Source organism: Haematobia irritans, chromosome 1 (genome assembly GCF_050003625.1).
Source record: "Haematobia irritans isolate KBUSLIRL chromosome 1, ASM5000362v1, whole genome shotgun sequence".
NCBI lineage: Eukaryota > Metazoa > Arthropoda > Insecta > Diptera > Muscidae > Haematobia > Haematobia irritans.
In genome coordinates, this window is record NC_134397.1 from 187,310,813 (window position 1) to 187,334,071 (window position 23,259).

At 37.0% G+C, this 23,259-nt stretch overlaps 3 protein-coding genes across 3 annotated transcripts; all 3 read left to right on the top strand.

Moving 5' to 3' along the window:
- Positions 1–17,811: 17,811 nt before the first annotated feature.
- On the top strand, positions 17,812–21,252 carry LOC142233629 (uncharacterized). Its single transcript, XM_075304629.1, has one exon. It carries the CDS (start codon positions 17,812–17,814, stop codon positions 21,250–21,252), a length of 3,441 nt encoding a protein of 1,146 aa, XP_075160744.1.
- Positions 21,253–21,311: 59 nt separating this feature from the next.
- LOC142233638 (uncharacterized) lies at positions 21,312–21,869 on the top strand. The gene has a single exon (XM_075304641.1). The coding sequence runs from the start codon at positions 21,312–21,314 to the stop codon at positions 21,867–21,869; it is 558 nt and encodes a 185-aa protein (XP_075160756.1).
- A 186-nt stretch (positions 21,870–22,055) lies between these two features.
- Positions 22,056–22,826, top strand: LOC142233648 (uncharacterized). Its single transcript, XM_075304651.1, has one exon. The coding sequence runs from the start codon at positions 22,056–22,058 to the stop codon at positions 22,824–22,826; it is 771 nt and encodes a 256-aa protein (XP_075160766.1).
- Positions 22,827–23,259: the final 433 nt, after the last annotated feature.

Consider the following 23,259-nt stretch of genomic DNA (forward strand, 5'->3'; position numbering starts at 1 on the left):
TGGGGACTATATATAATATGGACCGATGTGGACCAATTTTTGCATGATTGTTAGAGACCATATACCAACACCATGTACCAAATTTCAGCCGGATCGGATGAAACATGCTTCTGTTAGAGGCTCCACAAGCCAAATCTGAGGGTCACTTTATATGTGGGCTATACGTAAAAGTGGACCGACATGGCCCATTTTCAATACCATCCGACCTACATCGATAACAACTACTTGTGCCAAGTTTCAAGTCGATAGCTTGTTTCGTTCGGAAGTTAGCGTGATTTCAACAGACGGACGGACGGTCGACTCAGATCGACTCAGAATTTCACCACGATGTGTTACAAACGGAATGACAAAGTTAATATACCCCCATCCTATGATGGAGGGAATAAAAACAAAGAACAAATCGTAGCCTATATTTGAAGTTTTTTTGTCTTCAAAAATTCAATATCTCAGTTAATCGAATTACACAATCGAATTACTTGGGTTGTGTATCTTAAATCGTTTTCTAAATTGAGAGTTAGTCCATAGGTTAGGTTAGGTTATGTGGCAGCCCGATGTATCAGGCTCACTTAGACTATTCAGTCCATTGTGATACCGCAGTGGTGAACTTCTCTCTTATCACTGAGTGCTGCCCGATTCCATGTTAAGCTCAATGACAAGAGACCTCCTTTTTATAGCTGAGTCCGAACGGCGTTCCACATTCCAGTGAAACCACTTAGAGAAGCTTTGAAACCCTCCGAAATGTCACCAGTATTACTGAGTTGGGATAATCCACCGCTGAAAAACTTTTTGGTGTTCGGTCGTAGCAGGAATCGTACCCACGACCTTGTGTATGCAAGGCGGGCATGCTAACCAATGCACCACGGTGGCTCCCACGGGAGTTAGTCCATACGTGGACTACAAATAATTACGAATCGATATGGACTTTTGCACGGTACGTAGGGAGCCAGAATTGAAATATGGGGGTCGCTTATATGGGGGCTATATACAATTATTGATATTGACTAATTTTTGTGTGATTGGGGATCGATTTATCTGATGGCTATATATAACTATAGACCGATATGGACCTAGTTAGGCATGGTTGTTAACGGCCATATACTAGCACAATGTACCAAATTTCAACAGACTCGGATGAAATTTGCTCCTCCAAGAGGCTCCAAAACCAAATCTAGGGATCGGTTTATATGAGGGCTATATATGATTATGGACTGATATGGACCTCTTTTGGCATGGTTGTTAAATATCATATATTACCACCACGTACAAAATTTCAACCAGATCGGATGAATTTGGCTTCTCCAAAAGTCACCGGAAGTCAAATCTGTGGATCGGTTTATAAGGGTGCTATATATAATTATGGACTGATATCAACCAATTCCTGCATGGTTGTTAGATACCATATAGTAACATCACGTACCAAATTTCAACCGAATCGGATGAATTTTGCTCTCCGAAGGGGCTCCGGAGGTCAAATCTGGGAATCGTTTTATATGGGGGCTATATATAATTATTGACCTATGCATGCATGCATGGCCATTAGAGACCGTATACTTACACCATGTACCAAATTTCAGCCGGATCGGATGAAATTTGCTTCTCTTAGAGGCTCCGCAAGCCAAATCGGGGGATCGGTTTATATAGGGGCTTATTGACCTATGTGGACCAATTTTAGCATAGTTGTTAGAGACCATATACTAACACTATGTACCAAATTTCAGCCGGATCGAATGAAATTTGCTTCTCTTAGAGGCTCAGAAAGTCAAATCGGGGGATCGGTTTATATGAGGGCTATATATAATTATGGACCGATCCGGACCAATTTTTGCATAGTTGTTAGAGACCATATACTACCACCATGTACCAAATTTCAGCCGGATCGGACGAAACTTTCTTCTCTTAGAGGCTCCGCAAGCCAAATCTGGGGATCGGTTTATATGGGGGCTATATATAATTATGGACCGATGTGGACCAATTTGTGCATAGTTGTTAGAGACCATATACTACCACCATGTACCAAATTTCAGCCGGATCGAATGAAATTTGCTTCTCTTAGAGGCTCAGAAAGTCAAATCGGGGGATCGGTTTATATGAGGGCTATATATAATTATGGACCGATCCGGACCAATTTTTGCATAGTTGTTAGAGACCATATACTACCACCATGTACCAAATTTCAGCCGGATCGGACGAAACTTTCTTCTCTTAGAGGCTCCGCAAGCCAAATCTGGGGATCGGTTTATATGGGGGCTATATATAATTATGGACCGATGTGGACCAATTTGTGCATAGTTGTTAGAGACCATATACTACCACCATGTACCAAATTTCAGCCGGATCGAATGAAATTTGCTTCTCTTAGAGGCCCCGAAAGCCAAATCGGGGGATCGGTTTACATGGGGGCTATATATAATTATGGACCGATGCGGACCAATTTTTGCATGGTTGTTGGAGACTGTATACTTACACCATGTACCGAATTTCAGCTGGATCGGATGAAATTTGCTTCTCTTAGAGGCTCCGAAAGCCAAATCGGGGGATCGGTTTACAAGGGGGCTATATATAATTATGGACCGATTCGGACCAATTTTTGCATGGTTATTGGAGACTATATACTAACACCATGTACCGAATTTCAGCTGGATCGGATGAAATTTGCTTCTCTTAGAGGCACCGGAGGTCAAATCTGGGGATCGGTTTATATGGGAGCTATATATAATTATGGACTGATAGGAACCAATTCCTGCATGGTTGTTGGATACCCTATACTAATATCACGTACCAAATTTCCACTGAATGTGAAGAATTTTGTTCTTCCAAGGTGCTCCGGAGGTCAAATCTGGGGATCGGTTTATATGGGGCCTATATATAATTATGGATCGATATCGACCAATTTTTGCATGGGTGTTTGAGGCCATATATTAACATCACGTACCAAATTTCAACTGAATCAGGTGAATTTTGGTCTTCCAAGAGGTTCCGGAAGTCAAATCTGGTGATCGGTTTATATGGGGGCTATATATAATTATGGACCGTTATGGACCAATTTTTGCATGGTTGTTAGAGACCATGCACTAACACCATGTACCAAATTTCAGCCGGATCGGATGAAATGTGCTCCTCTTAGAGGGTCTGCAAGCCAAATTTGGGGGTCGGTTTATATGGGGGCTGTACGTAAAAGTAGACCGATGTGACCCATTTGCAATACCATCCGACCTACATCAATAACAACTACTTGTGCCAAGTTTCAAGTCGATAGCTTGTTTCGTTCGGAAGTTAGCGTGATTTCAACAGACGGACGGACGGACGTACATGCTCAGATCGAATCAGAATTTCACCGCGACCCAGAATATATATACTTTATGGGGTCTTAGAGCTATATTTCGATGTGTTACAAACGGAATGACAAAGTTAATATACCCCCAACGTATGGTGGAGGGTATAAAAACAGTCATACACACAAATACGAAGTTTTTGCAAAATTAAAATTTGATAAAAAAAGAATTAAATAAATCCATCAAGGTAAAGTGACGTCTTGATTCCCTTTTGAGTTGAGGGAATAATTGCTGCGTTCGACTTAATAATTGCTGCGTTCGCAGACTTAATGGTAGATTATTCCACAATCGTATAGCAATTATAAAATATTGTCGATCTGAAACCAAATATCGGGATCTAAAAGGTTTCAAACATCGTAGTCTCGGAGATTGGGTAAATATTAATCGTTCAAACAAATATTTTGGTTCAGAGTATTGATTAATTTTATTTAAAAAGATTAAACATCTAAGCTCCAGTAGCTTATTGAACGACATACCTGAAACCTGTTAACATCATACACATATCTTGCAATATCGTTGGTAACTGTATGCAATTTCTTCACGTGATTTGAGTCACAATTCACATAAACTTCACAACAATAACAGGTTGGCTTATAAGTTCCCGGGATTGACGCTTCGAAAGGTTATGTTGTTTATTGTAAGGAATTTGGAAAGCTGTCAAAAACTGAAACAAGCAATCGAAAAAGCGGCCTATGTTTTCAATCAAGGCAAGGTTTGTCCACATTACATCTTTGATGACCCGTCAGACGCTGGAAGAGAAAAGCTGCGAAGTTTCTGGCCCATAGGATTTCAATTAGTTTCGGTCTCCCTTAATGGGATAAAGTTAGCTTCCAAAGAAGCCAGTGAAAATTACTTTTCAGTTTGTTTCTCTCCGAGAAATCACATTTTTAAACTAGTGAATTAATATCTCTAGCAGAAAAATTGCATTGCATAGTTAAGCAAAATGTTACATATTTGTTTAAATAAAGTTCACTATGAATATAAAACTAATTGTGTTGCAGTTAAATTAAAATTACGAAAATACTCAATATTATGGGAATTATTATTAAAATTCCCATAATATATCGAAGAGTTCTATTCTTAATTGTGTTTTTTTTTCTCTTTTGAAATTTAAACTAGCATTAGAACACAAGCATTTTTTAATGAACTAAATGTAAAAATATCTCCCTTCGCTCCTCATCCTTCCATCGCTTCTGCTACAGTTTATCATTAGTTCTCAAACTTATTTAATTCAAAGTTTTTAAATTTCAATTTAATGAGAAGTTGATTTAAAATGTATACTCTATACTATAATAGAGTAACATAACTTTGACATTACACAATACAGCAACTTTAATAAACTATGAACTGTGTTGGTAGTATTGTTGGTTCAGGGAATAAATAATAATTACAGACGAGTTCCAATGCAACTAAAGGTTTATAGAAATTTTAGATTTTATTACATTGTGTTCGTAATTGAAACCATAAGCTCTTGCAATGAATCCTCAACGAGTAAAGACGCTTGACTTTAAATTCAATCTCGCATACAGTGAATGAAGAAATTTTAAATACAAAAAAAAATCTTTTAAAATTTTAATTTTTATTTTCATCAGTTGTATACTCTCCACCATAGGATGGAGAGTATACTAACTGTGTCATCGCGTTTGTAACACATCGAAATATTGGTCTCAGATGGGAGCCATCGTGGTTCAATGGTTAGCATGCCCGTCTTGCATGCACAAGGTCTTGGGTTCGACCGAACACCAAAAAGTTTTTCAGCGGTGGATTATCCCACCTCAGTAATGCTGGTGACATTTCTGAGGGTTTCAAAGCTTCTCTAAGTGGTTTCACTGCAATGTGGAACGCCGTTCGGACTCGGCTATAAAAAGAAGGTCCCTTGTCATTGAGTTTAACATGGAATAGGGCAGCACTCAGTGATAAGGTAGAAGTTCTCCAATGTGGTATCACAATTGACTGAATAGTCTAAGTGAGCCTGATACATCGAGCTGCCACCTAACCTTGGTCTCAGATCCCATAAAGTATATACACTGTTAGAAAAATAGTGTTGAACTCCGTTCAACAAACTTTTTTTTATTTTGTAAAAACTTCAACATGAATTGAAATGAATTTAATAGAAATGAAATGAATTACTACTTAACTATTATCTCTTTCATTGAATTGATCTTTCTAATGAATTGTGAATTATCTTATAAATTACTAGATACTATTGTGCTTAGAAGATGGTAACTCTGAAGTTTTTCTGAATGCTTACTTAGATATTTGTCATTTTCTGTATTGAATTCATTTATCTACCAATTTGTTATTATGTTCTAAAACACTATGTCGGAATTGACCTTTGATTTCTAACTTCACTTGTGTAGAAACCCCTCTACTGGTAAGAAGCTGCTGTTCACAATAAAATTCCCATTGTACAATTTGAACTGAAAAACTGCCTTTTTTCTGTTTTATTTTATTTCAACTTCTACTGTTCTGGGAGCAAACAAACTAACAAATACAGTCCATTACAGTCTAAGACGTCTCGGAATTGTACAAATATGTTTTTCATATGTTTCGATATAAATAAAATGTGTTTCGGGCACAATTTTTAAACACAATATATTTAAGTGCCAACATGTAATGTTTCATAAAAATAATATGTGTAAATATAAGTATATATAAATTTACATATTTCGAGTAAACATATATATGTTGTGATATTTTATTCAGAGAGCGACAAAGAGAGAGAGAAAGAAATAGAGATGGAAACCGGGACGGTTGACGAAAGATATCAACATAACACAGCGAGAGAATCAAAAGAGAGCAATTTCTGTGAAACCGCTTGTATGTTGTGTCGGAAAACTATTTTATGATAATGCAAAAAATATGCTTAGGTCTAAATATTATTTAATTTGAATATTAGAATGAGTATTAAGAGTAAAGAGAATAGACATTCGGAACCAAGAGAATAGACATTAAAAAAAAAAAAAACAGCATGTGTTTTCGCCTTGAGAGCAGCACCTCAGTGGATTCGTCAATAAACAGAATTGCCGCATTTGGGCGAACGAGAATCCAAGAGTGATTGTCGAAAAACCAATGCACCTACAAAGAGTGACTGTTTGGTGCGGTTTATGGGCTGGCGGCATCATCGGGCCGTATTTGTTCCAAAATGAGGCCGGTCAGGCAGTTACTGTGAATGGTGTTCGCTATCGTGAGATGATAACAAACTTTTGATGGCCCGAATTGGAAGATATGGATGTGGATGATATGTGGTTTCAGCAGGACGGTGCCACTTGCCACACAGCTAACGAAACAATGGCTCTTTTGCGCAACAAATTCTATGGCCGTGTTATCTCACGTAATGGCGATGTCAATTGGCCGCCAAGATCATGTGATTTGACACCGTTGGACTTTTTTCTTTGGGGTTATTTGAAAAAAAAAAACAAGTATATACGGCCGTAAGTTCGGCCAGGCCGAAGCTTATGTACCCTCCATCATGGATTGCGTAGAAACGTCTTCTAAACACTGCCATCCACAATCGAATTACTTAAGTTGCGGTAACGCTTGCCGATGGCAAGGTATCTGAAAACCTCCTAACACCATCTTCGAAATTGTATGTAAGTCCATACGTGGTATATATTAAATCAAAAAAGATCTATCCAATACGTATTCAGTTTGACAAAGTAGATATAAAATTTTGACAAAATTTTCTACAGAAATAAAATTTTAACAAAATTTTCTATAGAAATAAAATTTTCACAAAATTTTCTATAGAAATAAAAATTTTGACAAAATATTCTATAGAAAGAAAATTTTGCCAAAAATTTCTACAGAAATAAAATTTTAACAAAATTTTCTATAGAAATAAACTTTTGACAAAATTTTCTATAGAAATAAAATCTTGGTAGATTATTTGTGGCTCGAGTGGCAACCATGATTATGAACCGAATAAAATTTGAACAAAATTTTCTATAGAAATAAAATTTTGACAAAATTTTCTATAGAAATAAAATTTTGAAAATGATGAAAATTTTATTATAAACCGAATAAAATTTTAACAAAATTTTCTCTAGAAATAAAATTTTGACAAAATTTTCTATAGAAATAACATTTTGACAAAATTTTCTATAGAAATAAAATTTTGGTAGATTATTTTTGGCTCTAGTGGCAACCATGATTATGAACCGATATGGACCAATTTTTGTGTGATTGGACCAATTTTGGTATGGTTGTTAGCGACCATATACTAACACCACGTTCCTAATTTGAACCGGATCGGATGAATTTTGCTCCTCCAAGAGGCTCCGGAGATCCAATCTGGAGAACGTTTTATATGGGGGCTATATATAATTATGGACCGATATGGACCAATTTTTGCATGGTTGTTAAAGACCATATATAAACATCATGTACCAAATTTCAGCCGGATCGGATGAAAGTTTCTTCTCTTTGTGGCTCCGCAAGCCAAATCTGGGGATTGTTAAAGATCATATACTAACACCATGTTCCAAATTACAACCGGCTTGGATGAAATTTGCTTCTCTTGGAGACTTCGCAAGCCAAATCTGGGGATCGGTTTATATGGGGGCTATATATAATTATGAACCGATGTGGACCAAGTTTTGCATGGTTGTTAGAGACCATATACCAACATCATGTAACAAATTTCAGCCGGATCGGATGAAATTTGCTTCTCTTTGAGGCTCCGCAAGCCAAATCTGGGGATCGGTTTATATGGGGGTTATATATAATTATGGACCGATGTGGACCAATTTTTGCATGATTGTTAGAGACCATATACCAACACCATGTACCAAATTTCAGCCGGATCGGATGAAATATGCTTCTCTTAGAGGCTCCACAAGCCAAATCTGGGGATCGGTTTATATGGGGGCTATATATAATTAAGGACCGATATGGACCAATTTTTGCATGGTTGTTAAAGACCATATATAAACATCATGTACCAAATTTCAGCCGGATCGGATGAAAGTTTCTTCTCTTTGTGGCTCCGCAAGCCAAATCTGGGGATCGGTTTATATGGGGGCTATATATAATTATGGACCGATGTGGACCAATTTTTACATGGTTGTTAGAGACCATATACCAACACCATGTACCAAATTTCAGCCGGATCGGATGAAATTTGCTTCTCTTTTAGGCTCCGCAAGCCAAATCTGGGGATCGGTTTATATGGGGGCTATATATAATTATGGACCGATGTGGACCAATTTTTGCATGGTTGTTAGAGACCATATACCAACACCATGTACCAAATTTTAGCCGGATCGGATGAAATATGCTTCTGTTAGAGGCTCCACAAGCCAAATCTGAGGGTCCCCCTATATGGGGGCTATACGTAAAAGTGGACCGATATGGCCCATTTTCAATACCATCCGACCTACATCGATAACAACTACTTGTGCCAAGTTTCAAGTCGATAGCTTGTTTCGTTCGGAAGTTAGCGTGATTTCAACAGACGGACGGACGGACATGCTTAGATCGACTCAGAATTTCACCACGACCCAGAATATATATACTTTATGGGGTCTTAGAGGAATATTTCGATGTGTTACAAACGGAATGACAAAGTTAATATACCCCCATCCTATGATGGAGGGTATAAAAAAAAAGTGTACGTCGATAAGCCAGCAACAATTCAAGAGCTAAAAGATGAGATAATTCGGAACATTAACGGCATAGAACCTCTATTATGCCTCAGCGTCATCGAAAATTTGGACCATCGGATGAAGGTGTGCCACTGAGGTCGCGGCGCCCATTTGGCCGATATTTTGTTCCATACATAATTGAGTATTACCAATATATCATAATAAAATAAAATTACAATAATTTCCTAAATAGTTTGTGTTTTATTCAAAATCAACATCGGCCCTTCAAATTTTAACCACCCTTTAAGAGGAGTTGACGGACACCTTCAAATATAAAAGCGGGCATTAACTTCGAGTTTTGCAACTAAAACAATTGTAAATGTTTATTTTATTTAAAATGAATTATTAAAGAAAAGTAAAAGGCAAAAAAGTAACTTAATACCGGCCTTAAATGTAAAAAAATAAAATTAAATACAAAACATGATAAGTTTTAGATGCATTGAAAATGGTGTTAAATGCTAGTAAAAAACTGTGCACGCCTAAATAAATTTATGTGTATAATATAAAATTATTTATGTATGCTTATACTCGACTCCACGTTCTTCTTTTGTTAGAGTTTTTCAATTCCTTCCAAAATTTCAAACTTTTTACCAAAAACAGTTTTTTGTTACAAAATTGTTATTTTTGCAATTAAAAAATAATATTTTATCCAAAAGCTCAGTCCCTTTCTGTTTCTGACTGTAAATCTTTAATAACCTACATTTCGAAGTTTCATTATAAAAATTTAATATAGTATAAATATAAATGTGTAAATTAAAATAAAAAAATTGTGTTCGGTCGGAGCAGGGATTGAACCCACAACCCTTTGCATGCTAGACAGACATGCTAACCACTGCTCCACGTGGCCAACAAATGTATGTTTCTGTTAAATATTGTTATGTTTGCATGGGCTCGTGGGCGCTGTAAACTATGCTATATAAATGTAACTTATAGCGATAATTGTCTACTGGTGACTATAGCAGCTACGTAGCCCAGTGGATTGTGTGTTAGCTTACAAATTGTATGGTCCTCGGTTCGATTCTTAAATTTTAAAAAATTGAATAATTTCTTCAACATTATTTGTATTACAGAAAAAATTTCTACAGAAATAAAATTTCTATAGAAATAAAATTTCTATAGAAATAAAATTTCTATAGAAATAAAATTTTGACAAAATTTTCTAAAGAAATACAATTTTGACAAAATTTTCTATAGAAATAAAATTTTGACAAATTTTTCTATATAAATTTGGCTAAATAGGATTTTTTTGTTCGTCAGGTTTCTCTTAATTATAGTAGATTACTTTTGTATCGAGTGGCAACCGTGTAAACTGTACCGATGTATACTTTATTGTAAAATTATAATCATGAATTTACTCTAATATTTTTTCCCTTCCCTTTAGTCGTTTTTACAAAAGCATCTTTGCGATATAGAAATACTTCAACTGTCGCCTTGATGTCATTGTAGGCAAAAACTATCATTTTAAACATATATTCACCATCGGGAATTGGAAAGTATACGAATTTGTTTTCGTCCAGGACCAGATCTTTGACAACAATAGCATCCTCAAAATAAAACAAAATGAATTAAAAAATATATATGTATATATAAATATTTAAATATCGGTGATGCATATACTTACATAATATGGGCAAGTGTGGTTCAAATTGGATTCCTTAAGAAACGTATCAAAAAGGGTTTTCAAAATGGGATATCTTTTACGATTTGCAAAGAAAGCGCATACATTTTCCGTTACATTGTAGAGGAACGGTTTATAACCATTAGCACGTTTGTAAATGGCGATGTTGACCTAGAATCATAAGGATGTTAATGAATTTCTTAGCCTACTTTGAAACAAGAGTTGTTTTTGTAAGGAACGAAATTTTAGATATCAATTAAAAACCACTAAGAAAACTCTAAAGTCGGGCGGTGACGACAATACTATATATCCTGAAACAATTCGTAGATATACATTTTCGATACATCTCAAATGCTTCTAATGTGTTGGGTGCTATATATCACCGATGTACATAAAGGGTGATTTGTTAAGAGCTTGATAACTTTTTTTAAAAAAAAACGCATAAAATTTGCAAAATCTCATCGGTTCTTTATTTGAAACGTTAGATTGGTCCATGACATTTACTTTTTGAAGATAATTTCATTTAAATGTTGACCGCGGCTGCGTCTTAGGTGGTCCATTCGGAAAGTCCAATTTTGGGCAACTTTTTCGAGCATTTCGACCGGAATAGCCCGAATTTCTTCGGAAATGTTGTCTTCCAAAGCTGGAATAGTTGCTGGCTTATTTCTGTAGACTTTAGACTTGACGTAGCCCCACAAAAAATAGTCTAAAGGCGTCAAATCGCATGATCTTGGTGGCCAACTTACCGGTCCATTTCTTGAGATGAATTGTTCTCCGAAGTTTTCCCTCAAAATGGCTATAGAATCGCGAGCTGTGTGGCATGTAGCGCCATCTTGTTGAAACCACATGTCAACCAAGTTCAGTTCTTCCATTTTTGGCAACAAAAAGTTTGTTAGCATCGAACGATAGCGATCGCCATTCACCGTAACGTTGCGTCCAACAGCATCTTTGAAAAAATACGGTCCAATGATTCCACCAGCGTACAAACCACACCAAACAGTGCATTTTTCGGGATGCATGGGCAGTTCTTGAACGGCTTCTGGTTGCTCTTCACTCCAAATGCGGCAATTTTGCTTATTTACGTAGCCATTCAACCAGAAATGAGCCTCATCGCTGAACAAAATTTGTCGATAAAAAAGCGGATTTTCTGCCAACTTTTCTAGGGCCCATTCACTGAAAATTCGACGTTGTGGCTCGTTAGTAAGTCTATTCATGATGAAATGTCAAAGCATACTGAGCATCTTTCTCTTTGACACCATGTCTGAAATCCCACATGATCTGTCAAATACAAATGCATGAAAATCCTAACCTCAAAAGAATCACCCTTTATATTAGAGGTATAGGACAATTTGTGAAATTTTTAAAATTTTTGCTACGTAGCAGTGGCGATTTTACGTTGATATAGGCTAGATTTCGCCAAGGTAGGTGGTCAATTGTGGGGTTTGTGGCAATAATTGGCCACATCGAGCAACATTTATACAAGCCGGAGTCTTATCTAACTATAATCTTAGAATATATGGTGATTTACCTAACTATTAACCGATTTGGATCAAATTACATAGAATTTTAAAATAAACTCAATTGGAGTTAAATCCTTTGAAATTTTCTACCATATTTCCCCAAATCATAACCAGTTTGAACTAAAATTGGCACAAATTGATAAAATATTAATTCTACGCTCAGTGCAAAATTTCAAGTAAGTCGAAATGAGAATTTAGTATGCGGAGGTCATATGAATCTAAATTGGGCGAAGGATATATATGGTAGCTATATGTAAATCTGAACCAGTTTTAACCACACTGCAAGATGGTTGGATAGATGGTTGTTTCGGAATTACCACATTCCACATCAACATCCTCTACCTACAGTCGGCTTTTGGCTAAATACATTTTTGTACAAACAATTGAACCTTCCGAAAAAAGGTAGTCGGTTTTTGCCTAACAAAAATTTTACAATTTTTGTACAATTCTATTTAGGCAAAAGCCGACTATCAAAATCCTTTTATCAGAAGATTCAAGTGTAATTCACTATGGCTTTAGTGAACTACGCAAATTTATTCTGATAATTGGTTGAAAGTTTTGCTGCAAGTAGAGGATGCTGATGAGGAATATGGTAATTCCGAAACGGCCATCCATCCAACCATCTTGCAGTCTATAAGGCTTTGTCAAAATAAATATGACAGACATACTTTTCCTCTGTCTGTAACGATTTTACCTATGAAGACTACATCAGATTCTGAATTTATAAGAACCATTTTTTGTTTGAGTTTTAGAGGAATCATAAACATCTCTTGTAAGTGTGTAAGAAAATGATGAAATAACGCCTTGATTTGAAATCTATAATCTGTGGATTTTCAACTCAATTATTTTAATGACTACGAGAAGTAAAATCTAGAAATATTGCATTCAGTTTCAAGCAATTTTCATGATCAGTGCGCCTTCTATACCCTCAATAAGTGAAATCGGTCTATATGGAGGCCTTACCAAATGGACCGATAAAACAAAATCATATACACTTTTTTATGGGTCTAAAATGCCAGTATATTTTGAATTTGTGGCAAATCGTATAAAAACTAGAATTTCTAGAAACCCTAGGAGTTAAATCGGTAGTTCGGTGTAATGGGGGCTATACAAAACACATGGAAAGATACACACAGTATTCAGCACATTTAATTGTAGTTCTAGAATCTCGACCCCAAATCGGATGGCCGGTTTATAAGGGGCTATATCAAAAACTGTACCGATACTCAATGTATTCCCCCTTTAGGGTCCTAGAATACCTCTAGATTTCCAATTTCAGGAGAAAAACTACGGATTCTAGAAGCCCAAAAAGTAAATCTGGAGATCGGTCTATCACAATGGACTGAATAGTCTAAGTAAGCCTGAGTCTTAATCGGGCTGCCACTTTAACTTTAACATATGGGGGCTATATCGAAACAGGGTCCGATAATCACCATTTTCGGCACTGTTTACGTTGAAACGAAAACCCTAATTAATACATGAATTCCTAGATTAGTATAAAAATCCCCAAATGAATTTCTGTCTACAGTGTCGCATTGGTAGATGAGTAATCAGATAATTAAATTAAGTTTTATCCATAAAATCACTAAGCCATTTTGAAAATAGTATTTCCTTTATAAGTCACTTGCTTTTCATCCCTGTAACTACGAACACCTACTGGTAAGAAGTCGACCAAAGAAAATAAAACACAATCTTTAAATACAGTCCATTCACTAATTGCTGTTTCATTTATTTTTATCCATGGTTTTATCGTCATCTTTGGTCATCTTTTCTGGGAGCGATAAACCAATTGATTTGTCATAAAGCTTTTGGTTTATCTTCGGCTCATGAGAGATCCATGATCACTCTGTTCATCTCACACAGGTAAAGGTAATCCCCGCTCATCCCCGCTGACTCCAATCGTACTCTGTTATACCCAAACATTTGGTCCTTCGAGCCGGATTATCAGCGTTCTCTCAGAGATTTCAGCTCTTTCTACAGTACAGGTATGTTTGCATTTCAATTGTTCCTACTATTCCGTGTGGTTTTATTCGTCTACGGGTTATACAAGCAGATCTCCGTGCTTTAATTAATTTTCGATTATCCCATATTAAACACGTGGATTTTGTGAAAATATATAAATCTGTTTAAGGAAAAATATCGACAGAATATCGATGATATTATTTAATGAAATGTATTAAATCGAAATATATATCAACCTGCGATATTTGCCGCATGTTTCTTATACGTGGCCGGTAGACGATTTCAAAGAAGTGTAATATTTACTAATGCTTATGAAAGTGCCTAATCTGGTCGTGTAAAAGACATTTTATCTTCATTTAGGAAAAGCAGATTTTCGAGGAAAACGTGTAAGTCTTTTTCGAATCCTATATTTGTATATAAACTGCGACATTTCAATACTTCCTTATAAAAGTCAGTGAAAAAAAAAGAAAAAGAACTGCCTTTGGAAGATGTATCATGACAACGCGGATCCCTTCCCCTTAATATTGCAATCGTTAAGGTCATAGTTACGTAATAATTTCGTGCTACCTCTTTGCTAATGACAAACACTCACCATCGTTTCATTCCTCGGATTTCATTTGACAACATCTTTGGCGCCAATGCGCTGTACTAAATATTTCTCTCAAAAGAAGCTTTTGAACATTCTCAGAGATTATCATTTCTCTCTGTGGGAGAGACATATCGTGCTTTTGTAATTGATCACTCTTTCGTCAATATTGGCTTTTTGGTACTAGGAAAAGAAATTGGAAAAGTATACCGACAAAATATAACTATAAAGACAACGAAAAAAGCAATAAATGAAATTCCATTTTTTTGATCAGAGTTCTCCTTTATTTCTTATGCACTCAAAATTTGATATATTTACCTTTTCCCACTTATTCAATGAAATTTCACAAAATATTCAATTAAAGGATAATACAAACATATTTTAGAGTCCATATTCGGGACTATGATCACTCTATACGGGAATTCTTCTTTATTTTTTACCGTTTGAAAATTATATTTCTGTTTTTCCCCACTTGTTAATATTTTTGCCATAATAAAAGTGGAATGTCTCTTCTCACTAGAGTAAAATTAGAAGAGGGATTTTTAAAGTTGAAGATCCAGATAAAGGTTATAAATGTTATTTCATTTTAACCTATTTTTCTTATTTATTTGAAAATATATTTCTATTCTTATGCCACTCTTTCGATTAATGATCCTAGACTGACCGGAGTAGATTTTCCATTCTGTTTTATCCATTACAAAATATATTTCTATTCTTCTCCGACTCATAAGATTTCTTGCGGAGGCATATTGGAGTGTCTCTTTCCACAAAAATATCATGAACCTGGCGATCAAAACAGAAGAAATTAGTGTACTTTCATTTTAACGTAACTTCTTATTTATTTGGAATTCCGACTCATAAAATTTATTGCTGAACGTCTCTTTTCTACTCTACTATTATGAACATGAGAGTCAAAACGACAGTTATCAGAGTAATTTCATTTTAACCTTCTTTTTATTTATTTAAAATAACTTTTTCTGTTCCTTTCCGACTAATTAAACCACTTGCCCTGAGCTAATTGAAGTGTAAGATAAAATTCATTATCTGAACAAGAGTTTTCTTTATTTTTTATCCATTCGGGAATATATTCTATCCTTTTCCGACTCCTAAAGATTCTTACCGTGATATCATTGGAGTGTCCCTTTCTACTGGAATAGAACTGGAGGGGAATCCAAATATAGAAAATAAAGTTGAAAGTCAAAACAAAAGTGATAAGTGTTATTTCATTTTACCCGAGATTTCTTCTTTATTTGTTTTATCCCTTCAAAATAGTATATGTCTGTTCTTTTCTGACTCACTGAGGTTCTTGCCGCAATATAATTGTGGTGTAAGGGGGAATTTCGAATTCATGATCAAAACAAATGTGATAAACGCCAATTTAGTAAATTCCCTTTGTTTATGATTTTCTTTGTCCTTGTCATGGAAAGAGCAACATAATTGATATGGCGATATATGTAAAAGATACGTGTCTATGAAGCAGTGGAGGAATTGTGGGAATGAAATCCAAAAGATATTTGTTTTGTTTTACAATCGAGATCTTGGGAATTTTATACACGATTGTATTGAACTTTGGAATATCTGTGTTTACCCCTTATCGCATTAATTGATAATATATTAGTTTTGACCTCATCAATCTTGATCGAATATCTTTGTCGAATAATTTAAATAGTTTTGTCTTTGTTGGTTATATCGGAGCGGATATATTTACTGGGTTTTCATTGATTAAATATTTGAGTCGAACTCTCACCAATTGTAGCGATATCGGGTGAGAGATAAAATTATCTGGGGTTTCCAATATTATCGTTGTCGTTGATTGTCATTTTATTTGGGAGCTCTCGACCAATTATGTCACTTGACAGGTTTATCCGACTGACAGACAGGCTCGTTGAATTCGAGGCTGCATTGAACTCAAATGAATTGCCTATTGACTCTTCTTGCTTGTTAGAGACACACATAAATGAGGTCAGATCTAATTGGTCGCGTTTTAAGGATGTAAAGGGTGATTTTTTAAGAGCTTGATAACTTTTTTTAAAAAAAAAACGCATACAATTTGCAAAATCTCATCGGTTCTTTATTTGAAACGTTAGATTGGTCCATGACATTTACTTTTTGAAGATAATTTCATTTAAATGTTGACCGCGGCTGCGTCTTAGGTGGTCCATTCGGAAAGTCCAATTTTGGGCAACTTTTTCGAGCATTTCGGCCGGAATAGCCCGAATTTCTTCGGAAATGTTGTCTTCCAAAGCTGGAATAGTTGCTGGCTTATTTCTGTAGACTTTAGACTTGACGTAGCCCCACAAAAAATAGTCTAAAGGCGTCAAATCGCATGATCTTGGTGGCCAACTTACCGGTCCATTTCTTGAGATGAATTGTTCTCCGAAGTTTTCCCTCAAAATGGCCATAGAATCGCGAGCTGTGTGGCATGTAGCGCCATCTTGTTGAAACCACATGTCAACCAAGTTCAGTTCTTCCATTTTTGGCAACAAAAAGTTTGTTAGCATCGAACGATAGCGATCGCCATTCACCGTAACGTTGCGTCCAACAGCATCTTTGAAAAAATACGGTCCAATGATTCCACCAGCGTACAAACCACACCAAACAGTGCATTTTTCGGGATGCATGGGCAGTTCTTGAACGGCTTCTGGTTGCTCTTCACTCCAAATGCGGCAATTTTGCTTATTTACGTAGCCATTCAACCAGAAATGAGCCTCATCGCTGAACAAAATTTGTCGATAAAAAAGCGGATTTTCTGCCAACTTTTCTAGGGCCCATTCACTGAAAATTCGACGTTGTGGCAGATCGTAAGTCTATTCATGATGAAATGTCAAAGCATACTGAGCATCTTTCTCTTTGACACCATGTCTGAAATCCCACGTGATCTGTCAAATACTAATGCATGAAAATCCTAACCTCAAAAGAATCACCCTTTATATGACAGCTGTTTGGCTGAGCTTTCGGACGACGGCTATGTCCTAAGGAATTTCACATTATTAGAAAGTGTCCCCGATTTATTGCGATGGATTACGATCAAAGGCTAACTGAGATAAAGAGCAGCAATTTATGTTTAAACTGTTTTTCGGGCTCTCACTCAGTTAAAAGTTGTAGGAGTAAAAACGTCTGCGCCAAATGTAAGGGAAAACATAATACTATGTTGCATAGAGAATCGGGGTCTGTGAAGCGAGTCTCGGACGATACCCGTTTAGATAATCCTGTCCCGACCTCAAGGCCGGAAAATGCTTCCATGTTGTCCTACCAACCATCCACATCCAAGGGTCAGCCTAATAACTCTTCCAGTGAAGTTATACAGACCTGTTTTGCTGCCAGTTCTAGTGGGATTTTATTAGGGACAGCGATGGTAAATCTTTTACATCAAGGGGAAGTATATAAAGTTCGGGCGTTGTTGGATACAGGCTCCGAAGGTTCTTTCATATCGGAGAATCTTGCTAACTTATTGAAACTTCCAGTCCGTCGAACTTCCGCCATTATTTCCGGTTTGAATAGTTCGGTTTCTGCTTCCGTACACAAGGAATGTTCTTTTATGTTGGTTTCGGACGTGGTGCCCGATTTCGAACTAACAGTGTCGGCTTTAATAGTACCACACCTCTCCAATAATCTACCGTCCAAAACTATCCATGTTGAATCGTTCTCGAATTTGCCTCGACTAGATTTGGCCGATCCCAGATTTTATGAGAGTGCCAAAATTGATATTCTCTTAGGCGCTGATGTTCTTCCTTCAATCCTGTTGCCCAGGAACCTTCATCAGATTTGTGGCACTCTAATGGCTCAAGAAACTGTCTTTGGATGGATTCTTACGGGACCTATTGCTCATCGAAATTCCTCCTGTTTCAATACTTGTGTTTCATACTTTTGTGATATCTCTTTGGATCAAAAGATTTCCCGGTTCTGGGAAGTGGAGAACATACCACGAAAACGATTTCCCTCACGGGATGATAAATACTGCGAGGATTTGTATAGGAAAACGACAAGACGGAATCCCGAGGGCAGATATGTTGTTGTTCTCCCATTCAAAGAATCCAATCCAGACAAATCATGCCTCGGAGTTTCAAGAAAGAGTGCAATGGCGCAGTTTCTCCGTAATGAAACGCGTCTTCTTAAGGATGCTTATTTGAAATCCGAATATGATAAGGCTCTTGATGAATATCGTATATTGGGACATATGTTCCCAGTGACTTCTCCGAATGCATTAATGGCTGAGCCCAACTATTACTTACCCCATCATGCAGTGGTCAAGCCTGAAAGGGCAACGACTAAGATTCGAGTCGTCTTCAATGCATCATGTCCAACGTCAACTGGGGTAAGCCTAAATGACGTTCTTCACACGGGTCCAGTACTTCAGAATGACCTGACCATTTTAATCTTACGATGGCGTTTCTATCGATTTGTTTTGAATGGTGACATACAGCAAATGTACCGACAAATCCTGGTAGATTCGTCCGATACTCCCTTTCAACGAATTTTATTTCGTAAATCACAGGATGATCCAATCCAGGACTTTGAATTGAAGACTGTGACGTTTGGCTTGAATTGTGCTCCTTATTTAGCCATTCGTACCATGATTCAGTTGGCGAATGATGTTCAGGATAAGTATCCCTTAGCTAGTCATATTTTAAAATCGTGCATGTATGTGGATGATGCGTTAATTGGCGCTCATTCCATTCCAATAGCCATTGCTACTAGGGATCAACTCATTCAGGCTTTGAATTCTGCAGGATTTTCAATACGCAAATGGATTTCGAATCGAAAAGCCATTCTTCACGGGCTTCCTGAAGATAGCCTTTTGTACAGCGATTTTTTGGAATTCGAAGATCGCAGTTCAGCAAAGACCTTAGGAATCCGTTGGAACGCTCTATCTGACGAATTCTACTTCACAGCTATACCACTTCCGGAACATCTGCCTTACACGAAACGAGAAGTATTATCTCAAATATCCAAACTATTTGATCCTGCAGGATGGTTATCGCCTATAGTTATCACGGCAAAAATAATAATGCAGAAAATCTGGATGGAAAGAACAGACTGGGATTCCTTAATTTCCACAGAGACCCAAACAATGTGGAAAAATTTTCAAGGTGACTATCCACTTATAGAAAAGATTAGAATTCCGAGATGGGTGAGCTTTTCACCCGAGGCAGACATCGAATTCCACGGTTTTTCGGATGCCTCAGAGAAGGCATATTCTGCTGCAATTTACATACGCATGACTTATCCCAATGCAATATCCACACGTTTAATATCATCCAAGACCAAGGTTGCTCCATTAAAGACTTTGTCAATTCCTCGATTGGAGCTATGCGGAGCCTCACTTTTGGCGGAAATGATCGATAATCTAATTCCACACTTTGATATCCAAAAATATACAGTATACTGTTGGACAGACTCTACGATTGTACTGTCATGGTTGGCAAAACCACCTTGTGTTTGGACAACTTTCGTGGCAAATCGAGTCTCGAAAATAACGCACGTAGTGGATCCATCACGATGGTTTCATGTTAACTCGGAAGAAAATCCAGCTGATATAGCCAGTCGAGGCACTAGCCCCCAAGAGCTTTCGAGATGTAAGCTTTGGTGGGAAGGGCCAACTTGGCTTTCTGAATCTTCAAGAACATGGCCAAAAATCCCGAAGGAAGTTGTCGGCGATACAGATTGTGAAAGGAAATCTGTGCAAGTTCATTTTTCATATTTTAAGGATTTTCTCGACATACTACATCGTTTTTCTTCATTTCCAAGAGCTATGAGAGTAATTTCTTACGTCTACAGATTCTATCTGGGTACCCATCCAAAATATCGATCAAATTATAAAAGAGATTCAGCATCCATTACTGCTGCCGAAATTCTTTTTGTTCGTAAGAAACTTATTATCGTGACCCAAAAAGCCTATTATGCAAACGAATACCTGACTCTTTCTAGCAAAAAATCCATATCGTCGTCTAGTCCCATACTATGTTTGAATCCTTTCATGGATTCAGAAGGCATAATGCGCATTTGTGGGAGATTGGAATCATCAACAACCCTGTCGTACCAAGAACGTCATCCGATTATTCTGCCGTACAATTGTCAGTATTCTAGGTTGCTTGTACATTTCACCCATCAAATTAGTTTACATGGTGGTAATCAACTAGTACTTAGACTTGTCCGTACGCAATACTGGATTCCAAAAGTGCAGAACCTAATCAAGGCTATTATCCATAATTGCAAGCCATGTATTTTATATAAGAAAAGATGTCAGAAACAGTTAATGGCCGCTTTACCTCCTGAGAGATGTGAAATTTCACGTCCATTTGCTCATACCGGAATCGACTTTGCTGGTCGCTTTGAGCTGAAAAGCTTTGCGGGAAGATGCTGCCGTATTTCAAAGGGCTATGTGTGTGTGTTAATTTGTTTTTCAACTCGGGCGATACACCTCGAAGCTACAACTGATTTGTCATCGTCCGCTTTTCTTGCTGCATTTAGCCGATTTGTATCACGGCGAGGATGTCCACTTCATATACATTCCGACAACGGAACCACTTTCATTGGTACTTCCAAGGTTTTGGCTAAAGGTTTATCCAAACATCACGACAAGCAGTGACCTCAAATTACGCTCACCAGAATGTTACTTGGCACTTCATACCCCCCGGTGCCCCACATATGGGTGGTCTATGGGAGGCCGGTGTGAAAAGTTTCAAGTTACATTTCAGAAAGGTGGCGGGTGTCCATAAATATACATTCGAGGAATTCCAAACTTTATTATCCAAGATAGAAGCATGTTTAAACTCTAGACCAATATCTCCAAGTTCCCAAGAACCTTCCGATCTTGCAGCTCTAACTCCAGGTCACTTCTTAATTGGATGTCCTATTTTGGTTCCGCTAGAACCTGAATCCAATCAATCTCCAATATCTATTCAAAACCGATGGCAAAAAATCAAAGCACTTTACCAGCACTTTTGCACCCGTTGGAAGAACGAATACTTAAAGGAGCTTCAAAAACGACATAAGTGGAAAACACCCGACTCCAATCTCCAAGAGGACGTGTTAGTCGTCGTAAAGGAAGAAAATTTGCCTCCTAATAGTTGGCGACTGGGAAGAATCTCTCGAATCTACATGGGAAGCGACGGAAGAGTTCGGGTGGCCGACGTAAGAACAGAACGAGGCACGATAACAAGGCCAATAACAAAACTCGTTGTTCTGCCCCACGAAAGTGTATAATCCTTTAAAATTTTAGATGACTAATTTCTCATTTATTTTTTCTCACAATCCAAAATATAATTTCTTCTATTTTACAGAAAAATGCATTCGACCACAAAAACTCAGCTTATCAAGAACAAAGGTCCATTTATTTGTAGAGTTTGTCGGAAAGTTCATGCATTAAAATCTTGCTGGAAATTTAGAAGAATGAATTCTACAGAACGAATGAAAGCTGTAGAAAAATTTGGATACTGTGTCAATTGTTTGGCACACTCGCACTCGGATGGGTCATGTTTTACCAAGACAGGTTGCGGGTATTGCCGTAAGCGCCATCACTCATTGCTGCACATACATACCAGATTGCTAGGATCCAACAAATCCAATAAGTTAAAGCAGCAATCATCGGCGAAAGAACAAAAACCATCATCCTCCACCAGTTCTTTAAAAACAAAACAATCTTCAGTCACTGACACAGTACCCACCACAACATCCCTCACCGCAATTCTCAAACAAAATGCTGCCACTCTTCTACCTACAGCTTTGGTAAAAATAAGTTCAAAGGACGGCAAACATAGTGCCAGGTGCTTGTTTGACACAGCTTCAAAAATGAGCTGCATCTCCAAACAATTTGTGGATAAATTAGGGTTGACTACTTTAGAGCTAGATAATGAAATAATATGTCCAATCACTCTCTGGTCATATGTCGGCTCTAATTTTCAAATTGAAACTATTTTGCGAGTAAACAACCGAATCGGTACCATAACACCCAAGAAATCACTTCCAGAATCCATCCTCACCAACTTTAACAACCTGAAACTGGCTGATAAACATTTCTATAAAGCGTCCACAATTGACATCATATTGGGAGTCGACGTTTTTTCACGAGTAGTCCGGGATGGAATTTTTGTTCGTACAGGTCTACCAACAGCACAGAATACCAGCTTTGGAATTATTTTATATGGAAACTTTTCTATCTAATGGACAAAAATTGAATATACACATTTATATATCATTTGTATCAAATCTTATTCTGAACCTAAAATTGAATTAACAACAAAAAATTATATTTAATAGAAAATAAGCAGTACTAACCGAAGAAGAGTACAACACGAATTTGTATCAACAATTTATTTTCTCCTATTTTATTTTAGTAGTACTGCAAGGTGGGCAGAATGTTTACGTTGAAACGAAAACCCTAATTAATACATGAATTCCTAGATTAGTATAAAAATCCCCAAATGAATTTCTGTCTACAGTGTCGCATTGGTAGATGAGTAATCAGATAATTAAATTAAGTTTTATCCATAAAATCACTAAGCCATTTTGAAAATAGTATTTCCTTTATAAGTCACTTGCTTTTCATCCCTGTAACTACGAACACCTACTGGTAAGAAGTCGACCAAAGAAAATA